We start from the raw sequence: 26330 nt of genomic DNA, 5'->3' as shown, positions 1-26330 counted from the left end.
CCATATCGGGCGAAATATATATATATGGGAGCTATATCTAAATCTGAACCGATTTCTTCCAAAATCAATAGGGTTCTATTCTGAGCCAAAACACATACTTGTGCCAAATTTGAAGGCGATTGGACTAAAACTGCGACATAGACTTTGATTACAAAAATGTGTTCACGGACAGACGGACAGACGGAGATGGCTATATCGACTCAGGAGCCCACCCTGAGCATTTTTGCCAACGACACCATATGTCTATCTCGTCACCTTCTGGGTGTTGCAAACATATGTACTAACTTATAATACCCTGTTCCACAGTGTGGCGCAGGATATAATAAAATGTTGGCAAAATTGTCTCTGGGAAGAAAATTTTGGCAACATTTTCTCTACACGGTTGAAAAAGACTGTTTTTCATATGTTTGGCTATAAACATTATATGTTTGGAAATTTGTAAACACAATATTTTTGAGTGCAAGCATATAATGTTCATAAACTAGCATAACATGTTTGGGACATATATGTTAATATGTTAGAACATATTATGTTTGGGACATAAAATGTTTGTAAATATAATATGCTTGGATGCAAACATATATTAATTTAGAAATAGCCTATAAACATATATGTGTTTAGTAGCTTGGAGCGCTATTTAACCTGGAGCGATATTGAATTAAGTTGGTGGTTGTTGCTTGTTATTACAAAATTAACATTTTATTGTTTTATTTTTCCTTGGGCAATTGATCAGCTACTTCTTTGATCCTTACAAACTGTGTGGTCCGCTGTTCGAATCCCCGGCCGGCAAAAGGTAAAATTAAAATAAAAAAATCATACAATTGAATAATTTCTTCTACAATGTTTGTATTACAGAAAAAGGTGCTAAGAACTAAAAAATCTCGTGGAAGTGAGAAAGATGTGGGAGAATATACAATTAGGCAGAAACAAAATTTTGAGCATTCAGGTCGAAAACCTATGTTGTTAGCACCTATATTACCTGTTTATTTTCATAATTCATTATGATTGTAAATATATAAATAAATAAATAAAATTTTGAGCACAATATTGTTTGGGAGAATTTTTTTAAGCATATAATATTTTTGGGTGCAAAATGCTTCCAAACATATTATATGTCCACATAATAACATATTGTATTTTGGAAGACAACATTATTAAATTTGGATGCAAAAATACAAAATGTTTGGAACTTAGACTACCCAAACATATATTGTTTAGACCAATATGCTTTCAAACATATTATATATTGGAAGAGATCAAACATATAAATGTTTGGGCAATACCCAAAAATGTATATGCTTGAAGCAAAATATGTTTGGGAGTATATGTTGCAGAAGCGATTTTTTGTGAGCGTGTAGGAATACAATTTTGACTACATTTTCTCTAAGAATAAAATTTTGGCAACATTTTTTCTAAGAATAAAATTTGGGCAACATTTTCTCTATAGGAATACAATTTTAACAAAATTTTCTACAAACAAAAAACTTGACAAAATTTACTTTAGAAATAAAATTTTGACAAAGGAGCAGTCTGAGACCCATTTGTATAACGTAGACCGTTTAGTATACCTATCGTCTTAAAATTAAATTCCGAATCGATTTAGCAATGTCCGTTTGTGTGTATACGCATTTTTGTGTGCAAAGTACAGCTCACAGTTTAAGACCGGTCGTCCTTAAAATTGGCATAGTGTCTTTCTTTGGGTCAAATAGAATCCCTATTGATACGAATGGTTTGTGAGTCTCATAAACCTTGAAAAACATCGGCCAAATCGGTTTAGGTTTAGACATAGCTCCCATATATATCTTTCGTTCGATATGCATTTATATGGCCACAGAAACCAGAATTTCATATTGAGAGGCTACAAATTTTTCACAAATATATGTACATGCTTGATTTAGGAAAATATTGTAAAATATTGATAATATTTTACCCATTTTCAATTGGATTTTACTCCAACGGAATACACCATCAATTTGTGAATCGTTTTACAAAATTTCTTTAAATAAATGATGACCTTAATCCAACGGCTACCATCATAAGTCATAATCGACTTTTGGATCGATTTCCAAAAATATCAAAAGTGGATTAGTAGTATATTTGTATATCAAAACAAGTATATACGGCCGTAAGTTCGGCCAGGCTGAATCTTGTGTACACTCAACCACACACAAAAATTTTTTTTTCTGATTCAATCACGAAATTAATTGATCCAATTAATTTTTTAATTGAAGTGTCATCAATCACAGAAATGATAGTATCAATTAAAAAATTAATTGGCAGTCAATTAAAAAATTAATTGATTCAATTAAAAATTTAATTGATACTATTAATTTGTGTGGTTGATTTTTATTTCAATTAAAAAATTTGTTTATTCAATTAAATTTTTAATTGAATATTTTTTAAAACTCAATTAAGATTTTAATTGGAAAAATTTTCGTGAAATTTTTTTCTGTGCATAGATTGCGTAGATACTTCTAATAAAGACTGTTATCCCCAGTAAGCACACACAAATTTTTTTTTCTGATTCAATCACGAAATTAATTGATCCAATTAATTTTTTAATTGAAATGTCTTCAATCTCAGAAATGATAGTATCAATTAAAAAATTAATTGAAGGTCAATTAAAAAATTAATTGATCCAGTTAAATAATTAATTGATCCAATTAAATAATTAATTGATACAATTAATTTTTGATACTACTGATTTTTGTTTCAATTAAAAAATTTGTTGAATCAATTAAATTATTAATTGAATATTTTTTAAAACTCAATTACAATTTTAATTGGAAAACTTTTCGAGAATTTTTTTTTCTGTGTGGGGTTGTGGTAACACTTGCCGGTGGCAAGGTATCAAAAAACTCCTTAAAATTGTCTTCTAAATTGGAAGTTAGTCCATACTGGGGATACTCGTATATTAAACAAAAAAAGGCCGATTAAATACGTATATAATTCAGTTCGAAAAAATTTTCTATAGAAATAAAATTTTTACAAAATTTTCTATAGCAATAAAATTTTGACAAAATTTTCTATAGAAATAAAATTTTAACAAAATTTTCTATAGAAATAAAATTTTGACAAAATTTTCTACAGTAATAAAATTTTGACAAAATTTTACACTGAAAAAAAAGCATGCCCGATTAAATACGTATATAATTCAGTTCGACAAAATGTTCTATAGAAATAAAATTTTTACAAAATTTTCTATAGCAATAAAATTTTGACAAAATTTTCTATAGAAATAAAATTTTGACAAAATTTTCTATAGAAATAAAATTTTGACAAAATTTTCTATAGAAATAAAATTTTGCCAAAATTTTCTATAGAAATAAAATTTTGACAAAATTTTCTATAGTAATAAAATTTTGACAAAATTTTGCACTGAAAAAAAGCATGCCCGATTAAATACGTATATAATTCAGTTCGACAAAATTTTCTATAGAAATAAAATTTTTACAAAATTTTCTATAGCAATAAAATTTTGACAAAATTTTCGATAGAAATAAAATTTTGACAAAATTTTCTATAGAAATAACATTTTGACAAAATTTTCTATAGTAATAAAATTTTGACAAAATTTTGCACTGAAAAAAAAGCATGCCCGATTAAATACGTATATAATTCAGTTCGACAAAATTTTCTATAGAAATAAAATTTTTACAAAATTTTCTAAAGCAATAAAATTTTGACAAAATTCTCTATAGAAATAAAATTTTGACAAAATTTTCTATAGAAATAAAATTTTGACAAAATTTTCTATAGAAATAACATTTTGACAAAATTTTCTATAGAAATAAAATTTTGACAAAATTTTTCACTGAAAAAAAGCATGCCCGGTTCCAAAGATTTTGTCTTTACTTTAACAATTTTGGTATTGATTCCAAGCCAAAGAAGCGGAGAATTCAAGTAAGAATACTTTTAAGACAAAAATTCTCTTTTAAATTTAGGTTTTGTGCACTTGACTTTAGGAAGTACATTTTAATTTTTCGCTTTTTCAGCTATTATTCTTCATATGCTATCAAAGTCCTTAAAAAACAAGTTAACGACAACTTTATTTTCCAAATTCAGACATGACATCCAGTAGAAACTATGCTATGTTTCAAGTAAAAACGTCTTTAAAATAAAGTGTTGAAAAACGTGTCCTATATTTGAACGGTTTTTTGCTTTGTAGTCAGGATGCAAAAAGACAACAAATTTAAAGACAATTTCATTAATTTTAAAGAATTTTTCTGAATTATTAAAGTCAAGTTGACCTTAGCCCAAAAAAAGGTTATTTCATGTTATGATACCCATTTTTAAGTCAAATCACTTAATTATAAGGACAACAGGACTTCATTGAAAAGTTTATCGACTTTTGGACAAGGAAAAAAAAACTTTATAGTAGAGAAATGCGTCTTCTATGTTAAGCAAAATTGGCATTCGTGTTTTAAGGACATGAAATCTTTGGCCTCACGACAATATTTTTTCAGTGTGTATAGTAATAAAATTTTGGTAGATTATTTTTGGGGATCGGCTATATATAACTATAGACCGATATGGACCAATTTTGGCATAGTTGTTAGAGGACATAAACTAGCGCAATATACCAAATTTCACCACGTACAAAATTTCAGCCGGATCGGATGAATTTTGCTCTTCCAAGGGGTTCCGGAGGTCAAATCTGGGGATCGGAGATAATTAAGACCGGTTTGTGCCAATTTTTGCATGGTTGTTGGAGACCATATACTAACACCACGTACGAAATTTCAACCGGATCGGGTGAATTTTGCTTTTCCAAGGGGCTCCGGAGGTCAAATCTGGGGATCGGTTTATATGGTGGCTACATATAATTATGGACCGGTATGGGTTAATTCCTGCATGGTTTTTAGATACCATATACTAACACCACGTACCAAATTTCAACAGAATCGGATGAATTTTGCTCATCCTTGAGGCTCCGGAAGTCAAATCTGGGGATCAGTTTATATGGGGGCTATATATAATTATGGACCGATGTGGACCAATTTTTGCATGGATGTTGTACCAAATTTCAACCGGATCGGATGAATTTTGCGTCGGTTTATATGGGGGCTATACGTAAAAGGGTTCGATATGACCCATTTGCAATACCATCCGACCTACATCAATAGCAAGTAGTTGTGCCAAGTTTCAAGTCCATAGCTTGTTTCGTTTGGAAGTTAGCGTGATTTCAACAGACGGACATGCTTAGATCGACTCAGAATTTCACCACGACCCAGAATATATAGACTTTATGAGGTCTTACAGCAATATTTCGATGTGTTACAAACGGAATGACAAAGTTATGGTGGAGGGTATACTAAAATAAGATTAAGGGATTTGTAGCTATATGAAAAGATGATGCACAGTGGGAGTAATAATGACTCAATTTATAAGAGGGAGCCACCGTGGTGCAATGGTTAGCATGCCCGCCTTGCATACACAAGGTCGTGGGTTCGATTCCTGCTTCGACCGAACACCAAAAAGTTTTTCAGCGGTGGATTATCTCACCTCAGTAATGCTGGTGACATTTCTGACGGTTTCAAAGCTTCTCTAAGTGGTTTCACTGCAATGTGGAACGCCGTTCGGACTCGGCTATAAAAAGGAGGTCCCTTGTCATTGAGCTTAACATGGAATCGGGCAGCACTCAGTGATAAGAGAGAAGTTCACCAATGTGGTATCACAATGGACTGAATAGTCTAAGTGAGCCTGATACATCAGGCTGCCACCTAACCTAACCTAACCTAACCTAAGAGGAAAATTCCCAAGGGTTTTCTCCATAAGAAGCGTAAAGGGCCCAAAATTGAGTTATCTATCCCAACAGATCTATGCTATAGGCTGTGGAAAAGTTCATTCGAAACATGTACAGTCTAGGCGTGTATAGATTTGTAGCTGGCGTTTTCTTTTCAATGGTTCTAGTGATCAAGTTCTTTAATCTAATTTGTCCATAAAGCTCGAATAATAATTAATTGTAAATTAAGATTTTGTAAAAGTTTAAAAATGTTTCTCCAAATCTGTTCTGATTTAAATATTTGCATATGGGAATGTAAACCTTTATATAGCTCCCAAAAATTTGCAGGTGTTGAGATGGTATCAAACATTTTGATCTACACTGTGATCAAGGGTATAATATAGTCGGCCCCTCCCGACTTTAGACTCTAACTTACTTGTTTTCGCTAACATTGTGTTTCGTCCCAGGGTGTTAGCTGATTTAAATTTTAATGGTAGACAATAAAAAAATTTGTGCAAATCAGTTCGGATTTAAATACAATTTAGACCTTTATAAATTTCATGGATTTGAGAAAGTACCAACAATGTTAGTCTACACGGTGTAAGAAGGGTTAGCAGATCGGCTTACATTAAAATATGCTTACATTTTTACAATTGATATATACTTCCGCTAATCCACTTAAGACAGGAATGAAACTCTGGTGAATTTGTAATCGCTGGCTGCTGCTAAAAAATATGGTCACCAAAATTTTAAGTCTATTTAAATTAAAAAAAAAAAAATGTGGACTCTTTGTTTTTTTACTTTGGTCACTATATTATTTTCTTTATTCTATAAATTTTTCACTTTACTCTGTTTCGAGTAAATTTATTTAATTTTAATTGAGGTTGTTATTCACAATTTCTTTTTCCTCGAATCGTTTCGAGTGGCTCTTTTACGACTCCTTTGCTAAGTTGACCAATTAAGGAGATTGCACGTGGTTTGGTTGCATATACAACCAACTATGGTTGACGACGGAAAAAGTTAACCAAAACGGAGTAAGATATGCGCGCACGTTTATTATGTGAGACGAGTTTTCGTTACGAATTTTCTTTTGACACCGTTGCTTGTTAGTTATCCACCTAAAAACACGAAAAGACTAAAAACTGGTTGTCCGTGTGGGTTACAACGGGCAGTTGGTTTGCCTTAAACGCAATTTGCACTGCGTTCTTGCTCATTTCAGAGATGCGAGCGGCAGAAACAGCTGCTGCAATACACATCAACTTTTCATTCCAATTCAATTGTACAGGTAAAACAACAACCATAGATGACTATAACAACAACAACAATACAATCACATATAAAGTGATAACGACAAAAAATAAATAAATCCACCCAAAAGAACATTCACAGCGCTTCTGACAGAGCAGCGTCCTTCTCGCTGCTTCTATTGGCATCTCCTCTTTTGGCTTTTCTTTCGCAGTGTTGAAGTACAATTAAATTTTCAAGTAAACAATTTAGCAGATAATAGATACTATCAAAATGACACTACAGTTGTCTTCGCAGTGTATCGGTGTACTCACTAGTCAGTCTCTCATATCTATTCTATGAATCTTTGTGTACATTAGATGGGGGAATAGGATGAACAATAACAAAACATTGTTGGAAGTTAGAACAACTGAACGAAGTCTTCCGTGTTATGTTGTTCTGCGGAAGTCTTAGCATAAAGATTCAAGAACAGATTCAAACATATGAGATATTTAATACAATTTAGGAGAAAATATATGTGAAGCGTTTTTATACCCTTCACCACTACTGTGGTACAGGGTATAATAAGTTTGTGCATTTGTATGTAACGCCAAGAAGGAGTAATCATAAACCAACCTTTTAGTATACGGATCGGCTTAGAATTAAATTCTGAGTCGATTTAGCGATGTCCGTCTGTCTGTCTGTCTGTTGATGTATTTTTGTGTGCAAAGTACAGCTCGCAGTTTTAGTCCGATTGTCCTAAAATTTGGTATAGGGTCCTGTTTCGGCTCAAAGATCCCTATTGATTTTGGAACAAATCGGTTCAGATTTAGATATAGCTGCCATATATATTTTTCACCGATCTGGTCATAATTGGCGTGTATATCAACCGATCTTCCTCAAATTCCGTACAAACGAATATTTTATGGGTCTCGAAAAACTTGCAAAATATCAGCCAAATCGGTTCAGATTTAGATATAGCTCCCATATATAGCTTTCACTCGATTTACACTCATTTGCCCACAGAGGCAAATTTTTTGCTCCGATTTAGTTGAAATTTTGCATAGGGAGTAGAATTAGCATTGTAACTATGAGTGCCAAATTTGGTTGAAATCGGTTCAGATTTGGATATATCTCCCATATATAGCTTTCGCCCGATTTACACTCATATGACCACAGAGGCCAATTTTTAACTCCGATTTAGTTGAAATTTTGCACAGAGAGTAGAATTAGCATTGTAGCCATGCGTGCCAAATTTGGTTGAATTCGGTTCAGATTTATACATAGCTCCCATATATAGCTTTCGCCCGATTTTCACTCATATGACCACAGACGCCAATTTTTAATTCCGATTTAGTTGAAATTTTGAACAGGGAGTAGAATTAGCATTGTAACTATGTGTGCCACATTTGGTTGAAATCGGTTCAGATTTGGATATATCTCCCATATATAGCTTTCGCCCGATTTACACTCATATGACCACAGAGGCAAATTTTTAACTCCGATTTAGTTGAAATTTTGCACAGGGAAAAGAATTAGCATTTTTGCTATGTGTGCCAAATTTAGATATAGCTTCCATATCAAAATACCAACATTTTCCTTGTAAAATCGCCACTGCTTAGTCGAAAAGTTGTAAAAATGACACTAATTTTCCTAAACTTCTAATACATATATATCGAGCGATAAATCATAAATAAACTTTTGCGAAGTTTCCTTAAAATTGCTTCAGATTTAAATATTTCCCATATTTTTTTACTAAAATTGTGTTCCACCCTAGTGCATTAGCCAACTTAAATTTAGAGTCTATAGATTTTGTAAAAGTCTATCAAATTCTGTCCAAATCGAGTGATATTTAAATGTATGTAGTTGGGACAAACCTTTATATATAGCCCCCAACACATTTGACGGATGTGATATGGTATCGAAAATTTAGATCTGCAAAGTGGTGCAGGGTATAATATAGTCGGCCCCGCCCGACTTTAGACTTTCCTTACTTGTTAATGAGTTAAATAGTTGGAGATTGGAAAAGCTTATGCACATATTAATTTAAATGAAACACATCCCAACAAAAACAAGTATATAATTTCACGGACAAAAAAGACTGTTTTTCATATGTTTGCGTGTAAAAATTATATGTTTGCAAGTCAAAATTTTTAACACAATATTTTTAAGTACAAGCATATAGTGTTCATAAACTAGCATAACATGTTTGGGACATAAAATATTTGTAAATATAATATGCTTGGTTGCAAACATATATTAATTTACAAATAACCTATAAACATATATGTGCTTAGAAAGAGAGACCTAGAGAGTATGCTGCAAGTAAAATAATGGAAGTAACCAATTGGCGCCTTAAAAATATATCTAGAAAATTCCATTAAATTTTTTTTCTACCAGTGAAACATAATATGTTTCACTGAGGCCAAAATTATTGTCCTATTTACGTTTTTTGCTGAGATAGCAGGATTATTATTGTAACTATGCATGTCAAATTTAGTCAAAATCGGTTCATATTTAGATATAGCTGTCATATATATGTACGCCAGAGTATTTTAGACGCATCTTCAATGACAGTTTCCTCCAATTGACTCGATAGTTTCCACAATGAATACATTTAATATGCTATTTAAGCGTGTCATCTTGATCTAATATGGTCAAATTACCCACATCTTATATAAAATTCTGTGATGATTTCCCCATATCGTAGTCATATCCTACTCACTGTAATGCCAAACTTTCCACAGAACGGTCGAATTTTAAATAAAGCTCCGACTTGTGGAAATATCGCCCGAATTGGTCATATACCACAACCCACAATTGACCACATATCTTGGCGAGATCTAACCAATTTCCTTGTAAAATCGCCACTGCTGAATACCAAAAATTGTAAATATTACTCAAATTGTCCTATATCTCGAATACATATATATATCGCCCGATAAATCATAAATGTTCTTCTGTACAATTGTATCAAATATGCCCTAGCTTTCATCCCAGGGTGTTAGTCGATTTAATTTTTAATTCTAGCGATTTTGTAGAAGTACAAACATTTTCTCCAAGTTGTTTCAGATATAAATATTTGTATATGGGAATATAAACCATGATAATAACTCCCAACAAATTTGAAGGAGTTGAGATGTTAACACAAATTTTGGTCTACATAGTGGTGAAGGGTATAATATAATCGGCCCGCCCGACTTTAGACTTTACTTACTTGTTTTTATACCCTCCACCATAGGATGGGGGGTATATTATATTATTATATTGCTCTAAACCCCATAAAGTATATATTCTGGGTCGTGGTGAAATTCTGAGTCGATCCAAGCATGTCCGTCCGTCCGTCCGTCTGTTGAAATAAAGCTAATTTCCGAATGAAACAAGCTATCGACTTGAAACTTGGCACAAGTAGTTGTTATTGATGTAGGTCAGATGGTATTGCAAATGGGCCATATCGGTCCACTTTTACGTATAGCCCAAATATAAACGGACCCTCCAATTTGGCTTGCGGAGCCTCAAAGAGATGCAAATTTCATCCAATCCTGCTGAAATTTTGTACATGGTGTTGGAATATGGTCTCTAATAACAATGCTAAAATTGTTCCACATCGGTCCATAATTATATATAGCCACCATATAAACCGAACCCCAGATTTGGCTTGCGAGGCCGCTAAGAGAAGCAAATTTCATCCGACCCGGCTGAAATTTGGGCATGATGTTGGTATATAGTATCTAACAACCATGCAAAAATTGGTCCACATCGGTTCATAATTATATATAGCCCCCATATAAACCGATCCCCAGATTTGGCTTGCGGAGCCTCTAAGAGAAGCAAATTTCATCCGATCCGGTTGAAATTTGGAACATGGTGTTAGTATATGGTCTCTAACAACCGTGCCAGAATTGGTCCATATCGGTCCATAATTATATATAGCCCCCATATAAACCATTCTCCAGATTTGACCTCCGGAGCCTCTTAGAGGAGCAAAATTCATCCGATCCGGTTCAAATTTGGAACGTGGTGTTAGTATACGGCCGCTAACAACCATACCAAAATTGGTCCATATCGGTCCATAATTATATATAGCCCCCATATAAACTGTTCCCCAGATTTTATCTCCGGAGCCTCTTGGAGGAGCAAAATTCATCCGATCCTGTTGAAATTTCTACCAAATAATCTACCAACATTTTATTTGTATAGAAAATTTTATCAAAATTTTATTCCTATAGAAAATTTGGTCAAATTTTATTTCTCTAGAAAATGTTGACAATTTTTTTTTCTATAGAAAATTTTGTCAAATTTTTTTTTCTATAGAGAATGTTGTTAAAATATTAATTCTATTGAAAATGTTGTCCAAATTTTATTTCTATAGAAAATTTTGTCAAACTTAATTATGTACGTTGTTAATCGGCCTTTTTAGTTGAATATATTCAACGTATGGACTACCTTGAAATTTATAAGACGGTGTTAAGAAGTTTTAAGATACCTTGCCATCGGAAAGTGTTATCGCATCCCAAGTAATTCGATTGTGGATGACAGTCTTCGGTAGAAGTTTCTACGCAATCCATGGTGGAGGGTACATAAGCTTCGGCCTAGCCGAACTTACGGCCGTATATACTTGTTTTTCTTTTTTTGAGTGCACATATATGAGTGGTAGAAATCACATTATACACTAATTGCCTCTTTAGAATGCTAGTGTTAGATCTTTTGTGACCCACTTCAATGTACACAGCTATACTCGTATCATTTTGTGGCAATTCGAGAAGTACACCATTAAAGTAATATCTACGATTAAGTGCGCGTAAATCTAGGCGCCAAATGTTGGAGACACATGTACACTACTGTGACCGATACATCTATCGGTTGGTGAATCATAATGGTACTATGTTGACAACTAAGTTATTTGGTACATGATGCATTTGTGGTAATGTGCCTGTGTCTTTCTATAAGCATGTTAGTATGCCATTGGCTTCGTATATTTATGTTCACAATATATCAGATTGCAGCGAAAACTGATTGTAATAAAGTGTTTATGATGCACCGCAATGGGTCAAGTGCATCTCTTTGTCTATGTCTGATCAAAAAGTATTAACGTATAGACCGAATTATCCGGTCTATACGCAAAATATTAAATTGGAAGCAAATATTCGATTCTATACATGCAGAAAAAAATAATTCTTTACTCCCAAAAAAAAATTAAGACAAACGAAACGCCGTTTACCATTTGCTTTTCGCTGTAACGAATTTTAGTTGGAAGCAAAGTATAGCCTTTTTGTGATAAACGTTGACTCTTTTACAGTATGCGAAAACAATATCGCTTTGCATACACAAGGTCGTGGGTTCAACCCCATATTCGACCGCAAACCAAAAAGTTTTTCAGCGGTGGATTATCCATTCTCAGTAATGCTGGTGACATTTCTTCTCTAAGTGGTTTCACTGTAATGTGGAACGCCTTTCGGACTCGGCTATAAAAAGGAGGTCCCTTGACATTGAGCTTAACATGGAATCGGCCAGCACTCAGTGATAAGAGAGAAGTTCACCACTGTGGTATCACAATGTACTGAATAGTCTAAGTGAGCCTGAAAATATACTATACCACTATACCTAATCTAACCTATTCTCACTTCCACTTGGTTTATTTATGTCTGCATCTTTTTCTTGTACTACACTTTATTGAATGGATTTATCTTAAAAGATGAAATCGTACGCAATTTATGCTTTCAAATATTTACATTGAAGTTTGAAACATATTTTTATAATATACGTATGTCCCCAATTTGTTATATTAGTTTAAGAACATTATATATTTGCACTTAAAAATAATGTGGTAAAAATTTTAGTCCAAACATATAATTTTCGCGCTACAAAATATGAACAAAAAACAGTCTTTTTAGTCCGTGTATTAGAGGCTCTATAGTGACGTCACGTACCAAGTTTCAACCGGATGGGATAATCTTTGCACCTCTCCGGATTTCTAATCTGGTGATCGATTTGTATGGGTTCACTATGTTATATTGTTATGGACCGATATTGGCAAATTTTTGCATGTACCAAATTACCAGTCGGATCGAATAAAATTTACAGCTACTTGAGGATCGGAAATCAAATCTGGGTATCGGTTTATATGGGGGCAATGTATAATTAGGAACCGATATGGACCAACTATTGCATGGTTGCTACACTGACAAAAATATTGTCATGAGGCCAAAGATTTTTTTTGTCCTTAACATACGAATGTGTTTTTTTCTTAGTATAGAAGACGAGTTTCTGTGATATATTTTTTTCTTGTCCAAAAGTCGATAAGCTTTTTAACGAAGTCGTTTTGTCCTTATTATTAAGTGATTCGTCTTAAATATAAATATTTACATGAAAGATAATTTTGTTTGACTGAGCTCAAATTGACTTTCATAGTTTTGAAAAATTCTTGAAAATTGGTAAAATCGTCTTCAAATTTGTTATATTTGTATATCTTATCTACAAAGAAAAATAGCGTTAAAAAATAGGAGATGCCCTTCAACACTTTATTTTAAGGGCGATTTTTACTTGAAACATAACATAACATAATTTCTACTTGAAGTCGAGTCTGAATTGGGAAATTTAAGGTTTCGTCAACACGGTTTTAAAGGGCATCGTTAGCACATAACGAAGACAAGTAGAGAAAAGGAAACAAGTATACACGGCCAGGCCGAATCTTATGTACCCTCCACCATGGATTGCGTAGAAACTTCTACTAAAGACTGTCATCCACAATCGAATTACTTGGGTTGCGGTAACACTTGCCGATGACAAGGTATCTTAAAACTTCTTAACATCGTCTTCTAAATTGTAAGTTAGTCCATGCGGTGTATATATTAAACAAAAAAAGGTCGATTAAATACGTATATAATTCAGTTTGACAAAATTTTCTATAGAAATACAATTTTGACAAAATTTTCTATAGAAATACAATTTTGACAAAATTTTCTATAGAAATAAAATCTTGACAAAATTTTCTATTGAAATAAAATTTGGCAAAATTTTCTATATAGAAATACATTTTTGACACAACTTTCTACAGTAATAATATTTTGACAAAATTTCATATAGAAATAAAATTTTGGTAGATTATTTTTGGCGATTTGGACCAATTTTTGTGTGATTGGCCATCGGCTATATATAACTATAGACCGATATGGACTAATTTTTGCATGGCTGCTAGCGGCCCTATACTAGCGCAATGTACCAATTTTCAACAGAATCGGATGAATTTTGCTCCTCCAAGAGGTTCCCGAAAACAAATCTGGGTATCGATTTATATGGGGGCTATATATAATTATGGACCGATATGGAGCAATTTTTGCATGGTTGTTAGAGACCATATACTAACACCACGTACCAAATTTCAACCGGATCGGATGAAATTTGCTCCTCCAAGAAGCTTCGGAGGTCAAAACTGGGGATCGGTTTATATGGGGGCTATATATAATTATGGACCGATATGGACCAATTTTTGCATGATTATTAGATACCATCTACTAACACCACGTACCAAATTTCGACCGGATCAGATGAAATTTGCTCCTCCAAGAAGCTCTGGAGGTCAAATCTAGGGATCGGTTTATATGGGGGCTATACGTAAAAGTGGTCCGATATGGCCCATTTGCAATACCATCCGACCTACATCAATAACAACTACTTGTGCCAAGTTTCAAGTCGATAGCTTGTTTCGTTCGGAAGTTAGCGTGACTTCAACAGACGGACGAAAGGACGGACATGCTTAGATCGACTCAGAATTTCACCACGACCCAGAATATATATACTTTATGGGGTCTTAGAGCAATATTTCGATGTGTTACAAATAGAATGACAAAGTTAATATACCCCATCCTATGGTGGAGGGTATAAAAATAGCGTTCAATAATAAGAGATGCCCTTCAACACTTTATTTTAAATAAGGGTGATTTTTACTTGAAACATAACATAACATAATTTCTACTTGAAGTCGAGTCTGAATTGGGAAATTTAAGTTTTCGTCAACACGGTTTTAAACGGCATCGTTAGCACATAACGAAAACAACTAGAGAAAAGGAAAAAAATCTGGGGTCGGTTTATATGCCGGCTTTACAAACAAATCGTTCGCAATTTTTTTTTGCAATTTTTGCCAAGTTTCAAGTAGATAACTTTTTTCGTTCGGAAGTTAGTGTGATTTCAGAATTTCACGACGACCCAGAATTTGATGTGAGACAAGTATTTTGATGTGTTACAAACGGAATGACAAAGTAGGTGTAACCCCATCCTATGGTGGATGGGCATTGCAAATATATACAGCCGAAAATTCGGGCGGACAATTCAAGCTTCATTTCCCTCAAGGAAAATGACTTCCTTGGTTTATTTATCTAATTCGGCAGTAATCGTCCTATGCTCTTGTTGTAGGATCACCAATTGTAGGGACAAATGATATACGATTTCGATTATATAATTAATTTTAGGCCATTAAATATTTAATTGTTGTCAATCATTTCTTTATTGGCTTTTAACGAACGACAATTAACAAAACAATATTTTCAATGTTGAATCTCAAAAATATATATTTTTTAAATTTTAAATTCTAACTTAGAATCAAAGTAGCTACATATGTTTTTTCACCATAGATTGTGCAGAAAACCTATGGACCAATATTTGCATGGTTATAAGTGGGCATATACCAACATCATGTACCAAATTTCAATCGAATCGAATGAAATTTTCTCCTCCAAGAGGTTCTGGATATGAAATCCGGAGATCGATTTATGTTATGTAGGGGCTACTGCGAAAAGGCCTCTTATGAAATGCGTGGCCGACAGACGCTTCACACCAGGGATGGAAAATACAATTTTTAAGAAAGTACAAAAAAGGCATTTTTTGAGCAAAAACGTACTTTTCATCAAATTTCAACAAAAATTCCATTCGAAGATTATTGTCAAGAGCTCCTTTAGACTGAATTTTATAGCAAATAAAATTTTGTTTGTCAACTCCTCACTTTTAAATAATTTTTATTATACCCTCCACCATAGGATGGGGGTATATTAACTTTGTCATTCCGTTTGTAACACATCGAAATATTGCTCTAAGGCCCCATAAAGTATATATATTCTGGGTCGTGGTGAAATTCTGAGTCGATCTGAGCATGTCCGTCCTTCCGTCTGTTGAAATCACGCTAACTTCCGAACGAAACAAGCTATCGAAACTTCGCACAAGTAGTTGTTATTGATTTAGGTCGGATGGTATTGCAAATGGGCCATATCGGTCCACTTTTACGTATAACCCCCATATAAACGGACCCCGAAATTTGGCCTGCTATTGCTCTAAGAGAAGCAAATTTCATCCGATGCGGCTGAAATTTGGTACATGGTGTTAGTATATTGTCTCTAATAACCATGCAAAAATTGGTCCATATCGGGTTATAATTACATATAGCCCCCATATAAACCGATCCCCCGATTTGGCTTGCGGAGCCTCTAAGAGAACCAAATTTCATCCGATCCGGCTAAAATTTGGTGCATGGTATTGGTATATGTTCTCTAATGGCCATGCAAAAATTGGTCCACATCGGCCCATAATTATATATAGCCCCCATATAAACCGATCCCCAGATTTGATCTCCGGAGCCTCTTAGAGGAGCAAAAGTCATCCGATCCGATTGAAATTTGGTACGTGGTGTTAGTATATTGTCTCTAATAACCATGCCAAAAGTGGTCCATATCGGTCCATAATTATATATAGCCCCCATATAAGCCGATCCCCAGATTTGACCTCCGGAGCCTCTTAGAGGAGCAACATTAATCCGATCCGGTTGAAATATGGTACGTGGTCTTAATATATGGTCTCTAACAACCATGCAAGAATTGGTCTATATCGGTCCATAATTATATATAGCCCCCATATAAATCGATCCCCAGATTTGTTCTCCGGAGCCTCTTGGAGGAGCTAAATTCATCCGATCCGGTTGAAATTTGGAACATGGTGTTAGAATGTGGTCTCTAACAAACACGCAAGAATTGGTCCATATCGGCCCATAATTATATATAGCCCCCATATAAACCGTTCGCCAGATTTGATCTCCGGAGCCTCTTGGAGTAGCAAACTTCATCCGATCCGGTTGAAATTTGCAACGTGGTGTTAGTAAAAGCCCGCATATAACTATGCCATAATTGGTCCATATCGGTCTATAGTTATATATAGCCGATCCCCAATCACACTAAAATTGGTCCATATCGGTTCATAATCATGGTTGCCACTCGAGCCAAAAATAATCTACCAAAATTTTATTTTTATAGAAAACATTGTCAAAATTTTATTCCTATAGAAAATTTTGTCAAAATTTTATTTCTATAGAAAATTTTGTCAAAATTTTATTTCTATAGAAAATTTTGTCAAAATTTTATTTCTATAGAAAATTTTGTCAAAATTTTACTTCTATAGAAAATGTTGTCAAAATTTTATTTCTATAGAAAATTTTGTCCAAATTTTATTTCTTTAGAAAATTTTGTCAAAATTTTATTTCTATAGAAAATTTTGTCAAAATTTTATTTCTATAGAAAATTTTTTCCAAATTTTATTTCTATAGAAATTTTTTTCCAAATTTTACTTCTATAGAAAATGTTGTCAAAATTTTATTTTGTCAAAATTTTATTTCTATAGAAACTTTAAACTTAATTATATACGTATTTAATCGGCCTGTTTTAGTAATATGTAATAATTAATAATTAAAGTATATTTAATCGGCCTGTTTTAGTTTAATAGATACCACGTATGGACTATGTGGTATATATTACGGTGTTAGGAAGTTTTAAGATACCTTGCCATTGGCAAGTGTTGCCGCAACCCAAGTAATTCGATTGTGGATGACAGTCTTCAGTAGAAGTTTCTACGCAATCCATGGTGGAGTGTACATAAGCTTCGGCCTGGCTGAACTTACGGCCGTATATACTTGTTTTAATTTTATATCCACGTACAAAGACTACCGTAGTATTGTAATCACGATTTCCAAAGTTGGTAGAATTCATGGTTCTTCATAAACTGTCTGTAGATAAATAAAAATAAAATTTTGACAAAATTTTCTATAGAAATAAACGAACACAAGTTAGTTATTTTCAATAAATTATATCTTAAATAATATTGTGATTTTTGTGAACATTAAATGTAATTTAATTTTTGTATTTTACGTAGATACAAAATCCCAGAAGTTGGTTAGTTGCACTAACCGAAATATTGGAAATAAATATTAAATACATCAATAATCGATTGTTTCTATGACCTCAAGCCGATTAAAACTAATAATCAGAACAATCATAAAATAGGTCAACAATACTTAATACGGAAATAAAATTTTGGCAAAATTTTCTATAGAAATAAAATTTTGTCAAAATTGTATTATACCCTCCACCATAGGATGAAGGGTATATTAACTTTGTCATTCCGTTTGTAACACATCGAAATATTGCTCTAAGACCCCATAAAGTATATATATTCTGAGTCGTGGTGAAATTCTGAGTCGATCTAAGCATGTCCGTCCGTCCGTCTGTTGAAATCACGCTAACTTCCGAACGAAACAAACTATCAACTTGAAACTTGGCACAAATAGTTGTTATAGATTTGAACTCCGGAGCCTCTTGGGGGAGCAAAATTCATCCGATCCGGTTCAAATTTGGAACGTGGTGTTAATATATGGCCGCTAACAACCATACCAAAATTGGTCCATAGTTATATATAGCCGATCTCCAATCACAAAAAATTGGTCCACATCGGTTCAGAATCATGGTTGCCACTGGAGCCGAAAATAATCTACCAAAATTTCATTTCTATAGAAAATGTTGTCAAAATTTTATTTCTATAGAAAATTTTGTCAAAATTTTATTTCTATAGAAAATTTTGTCAAAATTTTATTTCTCTAGAAAATTTTGTGAAAATTTTATTTCTATCGAAAATGTTGTTAGAATTTTATTTCCATAGAAAATTTTGTCAAAATTTTATTTCTATACAAAATTTTGTAAAACTGAATTATAGACGTATTTAGTCGGTCTTTTTTGATTTAATATATACCACGTATGGACATACTTACAATTTAGAAGACGGTGTTAGGAGGTTTTAAGATACCTTGCCATCGGCAAGCGTTACCGCAACTTAAGTAATTCGATTATGGATGGCAGTGTGTAGAAGAAGTTTCTACGCAATCCATGGTGGAGGGTACATAAGCTTCGGCCCGGCCGAATTTACGGGCGTATATAGTTGTTTTTATTTATCTACAGACAATTTTTCTATAGAAATACAATTTTGACAAAATTTTCTAAAGAAATAAAAAAAAATCTAAAAAAAAATTATTTCTATAGAATATTTTTGACAAAATTTTTGACGAAATTTTCTCAAGAACTAAAAATTTGACAAAACTTTCTGAAAAAAATAAATTTTTGCAAAATAATATTTTTTTGGTAGTTTTTGGTAAGATTGTATTGGTAGATTATTTTTCAAATTTCGACCGTGGCTGTAATGGTGCCCATTATTTTAGTACGTGATCGATAATTTCTTATCTACACTCAAAAAAAGTTTACTTGGATCCAAAGATATATATAGACATATAAATAGTATTGTTAAATTGCTCACTTTTCAAACGCTATTGTTGTACTGATTCTTCAACCTTTATCCATTGCCATATATGTTCCGTTGTAATGATTGCAATAGTTTGGACAAGCAGATAATTTGCAGAGTGCTACTGCCTGCTACTGTATACGTACCTGAAAAATGTATGAAAATAAAAGAAGTTAGTTTACATATTATGGATTTTTACAAGGGATTTGTTAAGAGCAAAAAAAGTGACACAATGTATTTATTAGCATATATTATTATACCATCCACCATAACATATGCTCAAAAACAGTGAATCCATCAGGAAGAACAATTTTGACTAATTTTAGAAAAACTAAGTTAATTGTAGAAAATTTTATTAGACTGTATTACAAACGCATATGTCACGCTGAATATAAGTAAATATTTTTCGACAAATTCAAAAAAATTTATTATACATAATTATTTTTTTTCACTTGATAAAGAAAATTTCGTAGTTTAAAGGAAGAAACTGGAGTTCAAAAAAGGCTTTAATATCATACGAAGTTCAAGATGTGTACACAATTGATAAAATTTACAAATTTTAAGAAATTTGAACCTTTTTATGCGAGACACGAATTTAGTAAGTAGTTATGCTTCATTTGATATATAATATTCCCTCTTTTTTGGGTCCTTTAAGTAGCTTACACAAACAATTATTAAAGTCAAGGAAACTTTCCCAAAACATACCCGTACTAATTCCATGAACTAAAATAGAATTAAATTGGCTTTAGTGCTATATAGGGTTAACTTTTTTTAAGTGTAATAACTTTGTCATTCTGTGTGTACAACATCGAAATATTGGTTGGTGCAATTCTGTATCGATCTAGCGATGACCGTCCGTCCGTCTGTTGAAAGTCCCTTTTGGGTACAGCCCCTATATAAACCGATCCCCAGAATTGTCTTGCGGAGCCTCTTGGAAATTTCATTCGACCCCATTGAAATTTGGTACACGATATTAGTATATTCCCCCTAAAAGCCACGGCAAAATTAGTCCATATCGGTCCATATGTTATTTATATATAGCACCCATACAAACATACTTAACTTTTTCATTCCGTTTGTAACACATCGAAATATTGCTCTAAGACCCCATAAAGTATATATATTCTGGGTCGCGGTGAAATTCTGAGTCGATCTGAGCATGTCCGTCCGTCCGTTCGTCTGTTGAAATCACGCTAACTTCCGAACGAAACAAGCTATCGACTTGAATCTTTGCACAAGTAGTTGTTATTGATGTAGGTCGGATGGTATTGCAAATGGGCCATATCGGTCCACTTTTACGTATAGCCCCCATATAAACGGACCCCCAAATGTGGCTTGCGAATCCTCTAAGAGAAGCAAATTTCATCCGATCCGGCTGAAATTTGGTACATAGTGTTAGTATATGGTCTCTAACAACCATGCAAAAATTGGTCCACATCGGCCCATAATTATATATAGCCCCCATGTAAACCGATCCCCCGATTTGGCTTGCGTAGCCTCTAAGAGAAGCAAATTTCATCCGATCCGGCTGAAATTTGGTACATCGTGTTAGTATATGGTCTCTAACAACCATGCAAAAATTGGTCCATATCGGTCCATAATTATATATAGCCCCCACATAAACCGATCACCAGATTTGAACTCTGGAGCCTCTTAGAGGAGCAAAAGTTATCCGATTGAAATTTGGTACGTGGTGTTAGTATATTGTCTCTAACAACCATGCAAGAATTGGTCCATATCGGTCCATAATTATATATAGCCCCCATATAAATTGATCCCCAGATTTGGCCTCCGGAGCCTCTTGAAGGAGCTAAATTCACCCGATCCGGTTGAAATTTTGAACATGGTGTTAGAATGTGGTCTCTAACAAACACGCAAGAATTGGTCCATATCGGTCCATAATTATATATAGCCCCCATATAAACCGTTCCCCAGATTTGATCTCCGGAGCCTCTTGGAGGAGCAAAATTCATCCGATCCGGTTGAAATTTGCAACGTGGTGTTAGTATAAGGCCGCTTATAACCATGTCATAATTGGTCCATATCGGTCTATAGTTATATATAGCCGATCCCCAATCACACAAAAATTGGCCCACATCGGTTCATAATCATGGTTGCCACTCGAGCCAAAAATAATCTACCAAAATTTTATTTCTATAGAAAATTTTGTCAAAATTTTATTTCTATAGAAAATTTTGTCAAAATTTATTTTTATAGAAAATTTTGTCAAAATTTTATTTCTATAGAAAATTTTGTCAAAATTTCATTTCTATAGAAAATTTTGTCAAAATTTCATTTCTATAGAAAATTTTGTCAAAATTTTATTTCTATAGAAAATTTTTAGTAAAATTTTATTTCATTCGTTTTGTTTGTTATTGTTGGCTTCTCTTCAATCGTTATTGTTGTTTTTGATCTCAGCTTAAAGCCATGCATTGACTAAACTACAAGTGTAGCTTAAGCAACAGAGGAAAAGTATGCTTGTCAAATTTATTTGGGCAAAGCCCTATATTTTATTTCTATAGAAAATTTTGTTAAAATTTAATTTCTATAAAAAATTTTGTCAAAAGTTTATTTCTATACAAAATTTTGTCAAACTGAATTATATACGTATTTAATCGATCTTTTTTGATTTAATATATGCCATGTATGGACTTACATACAATTTAGAAGGCGGTGTTAGGAAGTTTTAAGATACCTTGCCATCGGCAAGTGTTACCGCAACCCAAGTAATTCGTTTGTGGATGACTGTCTTCAGTAGAAGTTTCTACGCAATCCATGGTGGAGGGTACATAAGCTGCGGCTTGGCCGAACTTACGGCCGTATGTACTTGTTTTTGTTTTTGCTTTGTAAACAAGATGCAAAAAGACAACAAGTTTAATTACAATTTCAGTAATTTTAAAGAAGTTTACTGAATTATTAACCCTGCTACTATGTTAGAGAAAACTTACAGATTTTATGTTGGTGTCATATCATGACCCACACTTAATTTTGTAAAATAAAATGAAATGTGTATCTAATTAAAAGGTTTTTTATAGTTTGGGATCATCGGAATAGGTTGTTGTTACTGGAATTTTCTGTCGTTGAGACCAGGGATCCGGAGCGGAGCGGAGCGGAGCGTGGAGCGGAGCGGAGCAAGCCCTTTTTTTGCCGGAGCGGGAGCGGAGCGGGAGCGGTATTTCTAAAATCCGGAGCGGAGCGGGAGCGGAGCGGTTTCCAAATGAAAAACCGCTCCGCTCCGAATAAAATATTACTTCAATGAAATGTGTAACTTTGAAATTACACTGTGTAGGTAATTTCAAATTTAGCTAGTACTTAGCGTAGTGTGAGTAAACGTTTAAAATGTACGATATGTATTTTTGTACGTACGTACATTGGGGAAAACACAACGTGTTTTTTAGTAATTGTTTTCAAAAACGGCAAATGTCAAAACATATATCTAGTATATGTTGTAAAAGTAACAACAGTACTTTCGATCAATTTCATCCCGTATTACTACAAAGATGTTTGTAATGAACGTCAAATAAATGCAATTAAACGATCTTATTTATATTTAATTTTTTAGTTTTCTACACTGAAAAAAATATTGTCGTGAAGTTAAAGATTCCATGTCCTTAGAATAAGAATGCAAATTTTGCATAACATGGAAGACGCATTTCTCTAAAATAAAGTTTTTTTCTTGTCCAAAAGGCAATAAACTTTTGAATGAAGTTGTAATGTCCTTATAATTAAGTGATTTTACTTAAAAATGTGTATCATAACATGAAAGATAAAATTTTTGAGGTAAGGTCAACGTGACTTTAATAATTAAGAAAAATTCTTTAAAATTAATAAAATTGTCTTTAAATTTGTTTCCTTTTTGCATCTTGCCTACAAAGCAAAAAATCGTTAAAAAATAAGACATGTTTTTCAACACTTTATTTTAAAGACGCTTTTTACTTGAAACATAGCATAATTTCTACTGGAAGTCGAGTCTTAATATGGAAAAAAAATAACTCGTTAACTCGTTTTTAAAGGATTTTGATAACAACTGACGAAAAAAATCTAAAAAAAAATGAAAAATTAACATTTGCTTCCTAGAAGCAAGTACATAACCCCCAAATTTAAAAGAGAATTACGTCTTTAAAGTATCCTTACTTGTATTCTCCGCTTCTTTGGCTCGGTATTAAAGTAAAGACAAAATCTTTGGAACCGGGCATGCTTTTTTTCATTCACATTTGCTTTACTATTGTACTATATCCTAGCATTCTCTTATTTCTGATATTAGTTCTCGAAAATTTAATTAAAATTATGGATAGTTTCAATTTTGGTTGAAAAATGTGCGCATATACATTTATTATACAATAAAGGGAAAAAAGCGAAATTAGGTAACACTAGATCTGAGTAAGAATATTCGTAGGTATACCACGGACTGGGGCCAAATCACCGCATTCGTCATCGAGTTCTGTTTCGTATAGAGAAACATTTCGATCGCATTAAATTTTTGGATCACCGCATTCGATCGAAATTTATTTTGTCTACTACTTTTTTTACATTGCTGTAAACATATGGTAATACGAAATTGGAAGAGAGTAGAATTTCAAAATAATTTTTTTTTATCAAATTAGGATATTTTTGAGATATTTATGTTTCTTTTGTGTGTTAAAATATATGTGTAAAAATATATTATGAATCCAAGTATTTTTTGGTTTTCCTCGTCTTCGGCTTCAGAGGATGAGTACAAAGGGGCATTAATAAGGAAAAATATTGGTGACAAAAGCAGTCCTTTAGCATTGCCTGAATTAGAGTAAGTGATTCTATTTTGAAGTGAGTGTTTTTAACATCCATAGATTTAAAAAGAGTTCTTGAAAAAATAAGTTTTTTTGAAGCGGCTACTGAGCATTCCTTTCTTTGATCCGTTTCCCTAAATGCAAGTAATATTATATTTTATTAAATGTATTTTGCCAAAATAGAATAATAATTACATTTTCACCAACTTTTTTCTTTTTGTTTACCTTTTTTCTGCTTGAAAATCACTACATACTTCGTTTTCGATAGCATGCTACCTATCGTGTTCAACTTCGAGTATAAACAATTCGATAACGACTGCGGTGATCCGCGTAAATTACATACGATGATGAAGTACTCGATTTCGACTGCGGTGATTTGGCCCCTGATGTCGATGGAGGTTGTTGCAAACATAAATATACACACACACACACACATTACAAATATAAAAAAACCTCTTCTCTACGTCTGTTGCAAAACAAAAAAAAACTTTCGGAGAGTAGTTACTTCTACTCTGTGTATAGACTTTCAATTCCAATCAGCGTTGCCGTTTTGGTCCGATCGGACCAAAATTGGTCCAAAAGATTTCTAATTTTTAAATTTGGTCCGATGGTCACACCAAACAGAATTTGGTCCATTTTGGTCCATTTTCATAAATTTGGTTTCTATCACATATTAAATAGTAGTAGCAAAGAATATTGTCGGGAGGCCAAATATTTCACATGCTTAAAATACGAATATGAATTTTGCTTAGAATAGAAGACGTATTTCTCTGAAAAAAAGTTTTTCCTTGTCTAAAAGTCTCTAAACTTTTCAATGAAGTCTGTTTGTCCTTATAGCTAAGTGATTCGACATAAAAATGTGTATCCTAACATGAATGCAAATTTCGTTTTAATGAAGTCAAAATGGATTTAATATTTCTGAAAAAATCTTCAAAATTAATAAAATATTTCAACACATTGTTTTAAAGTCATTATACCCTAAACCACATAGTGGTTAGGGTATAATAAGTTTGATCTGCCAAAAAATGTGCCTACAAGAAATATTGATTTTAGACCCCATAAAATATATACCGATCGACTCAGAATCACCTCCTAAGTCGATCTAGCGCTTGGCGTCCGTCCGTCCATCCATCCTTCCGTCTGTCCATGTATTTGTTGTTCACAGGATTTCGGTCGCAATTATTAACAGATTTTGATGAAATTTGGTACAGGGAGTTTTTTTGGGCACAAGGACGAACGTTATTGAATTTGGAAGAAATCGGATCAAATTTAGATATAGCTCCCATATATATGTATTGCCCGATTTCGACAAATGGGTTCACGTTGCACTTTTTTTACTAACCGATCGTCGTCAAATTTAGCACAAAATAATCTTCTGTATCACCCTTTAAGTCTGAAAATTTCATCGAAATCGGTTCAGATTTACATATAGGTCCCATATATATGTATCGCCCGATTTTGTCAAATTAGGCCATAAAACCCTTATTTATCAACCGATCTTACTCAAAGTTGGCGAAATGTAATCTTCTATAGCACTAACTATATGTGCAAAAAATCATCGAAATCGGTTCAGATTTAGCTATAGCTCCCATATATGTACCGCCCGATTTTTCTAAATAAAATAAAACTCAATTGAACAAATAATACAATGTTTGTACTATAATTTTCTCGAAGAGGAGCGGAGCGGAGCGTGGAGCGGAGCGGAGCGATTTTTTTTTCTCGGAGCGGAGCGAGGAGCGGAGCGGTTTTTCTTTCTCCGGAGCGGGAGCGGAGCGGAGCGAAAAAAATGGACCGCTCCGGATCCCTGGTTGAGACGAACATACCGTTTATTTTGCCAGTTATGCTTTATTGGAAGTTTTTCTTTAATGAAAAAATTTACACTTTTTTAATTTACTCGCGCCTTTTGGTTGTAAAAAAGTTGTATGTAGATGGTAATGGGAGCTACCGTGGCGCAATGGTTAGCATGCCCGTTTTACAAAGGGTCATGGGTTCAACCCCAGTTTCGACCAAAC

General features: G+C 33.3%; 1 protein-coding gene across 6 annotated transcripts in view; it reads right to left on the bottom strand.

Moving 5' to 3' along the window:
• LOC142236755 (uncharacterized) overlaps window positions 1–26330 on the bottom strand; it is an 825257-nt gene that overhangs the window by 541915 nt on the left and 257012 nt on the right. Inside the window, exon 1 of one of the 6 annotated variants that reach the window (XM_075308028.1) lies at window positions 6369–6937. The exons of the other annotated variants lie outside the window; for them this stretch is intronic. Coding sequence (XP_075164143.1) covers window positions 6369–6370 — 2 coding nt within the window. The 5' untranslated portion in view covers window positions 6371–6937. Of the gene's footprint in view, window positions 1–6368; window positions 6938–26330 lie in introns of those variants that run through there. 6 annotated transcript variants of the gene reach the window in all.

The sequence above is a fragment of the Haematobia irritans genome, chromosome 4, assembly GCF_050003625.1.
Source record: "Haematobia irritans isolate KBUSLIRL chromosome 4, ASM5000362v1, whole genome shotgun sequence".
Taxonomy (NCBI): domain Eukaryota; kingdom Metazoa; phylum Arthropoda; class Insecta; order Diptera; family Muscidae; genus Haematobia; species Haematobia irritans.
Note: the sequence above shows the minus strand (reverse complement) of the source record. Positions and strands in the feature narration are given on the sequence as shown.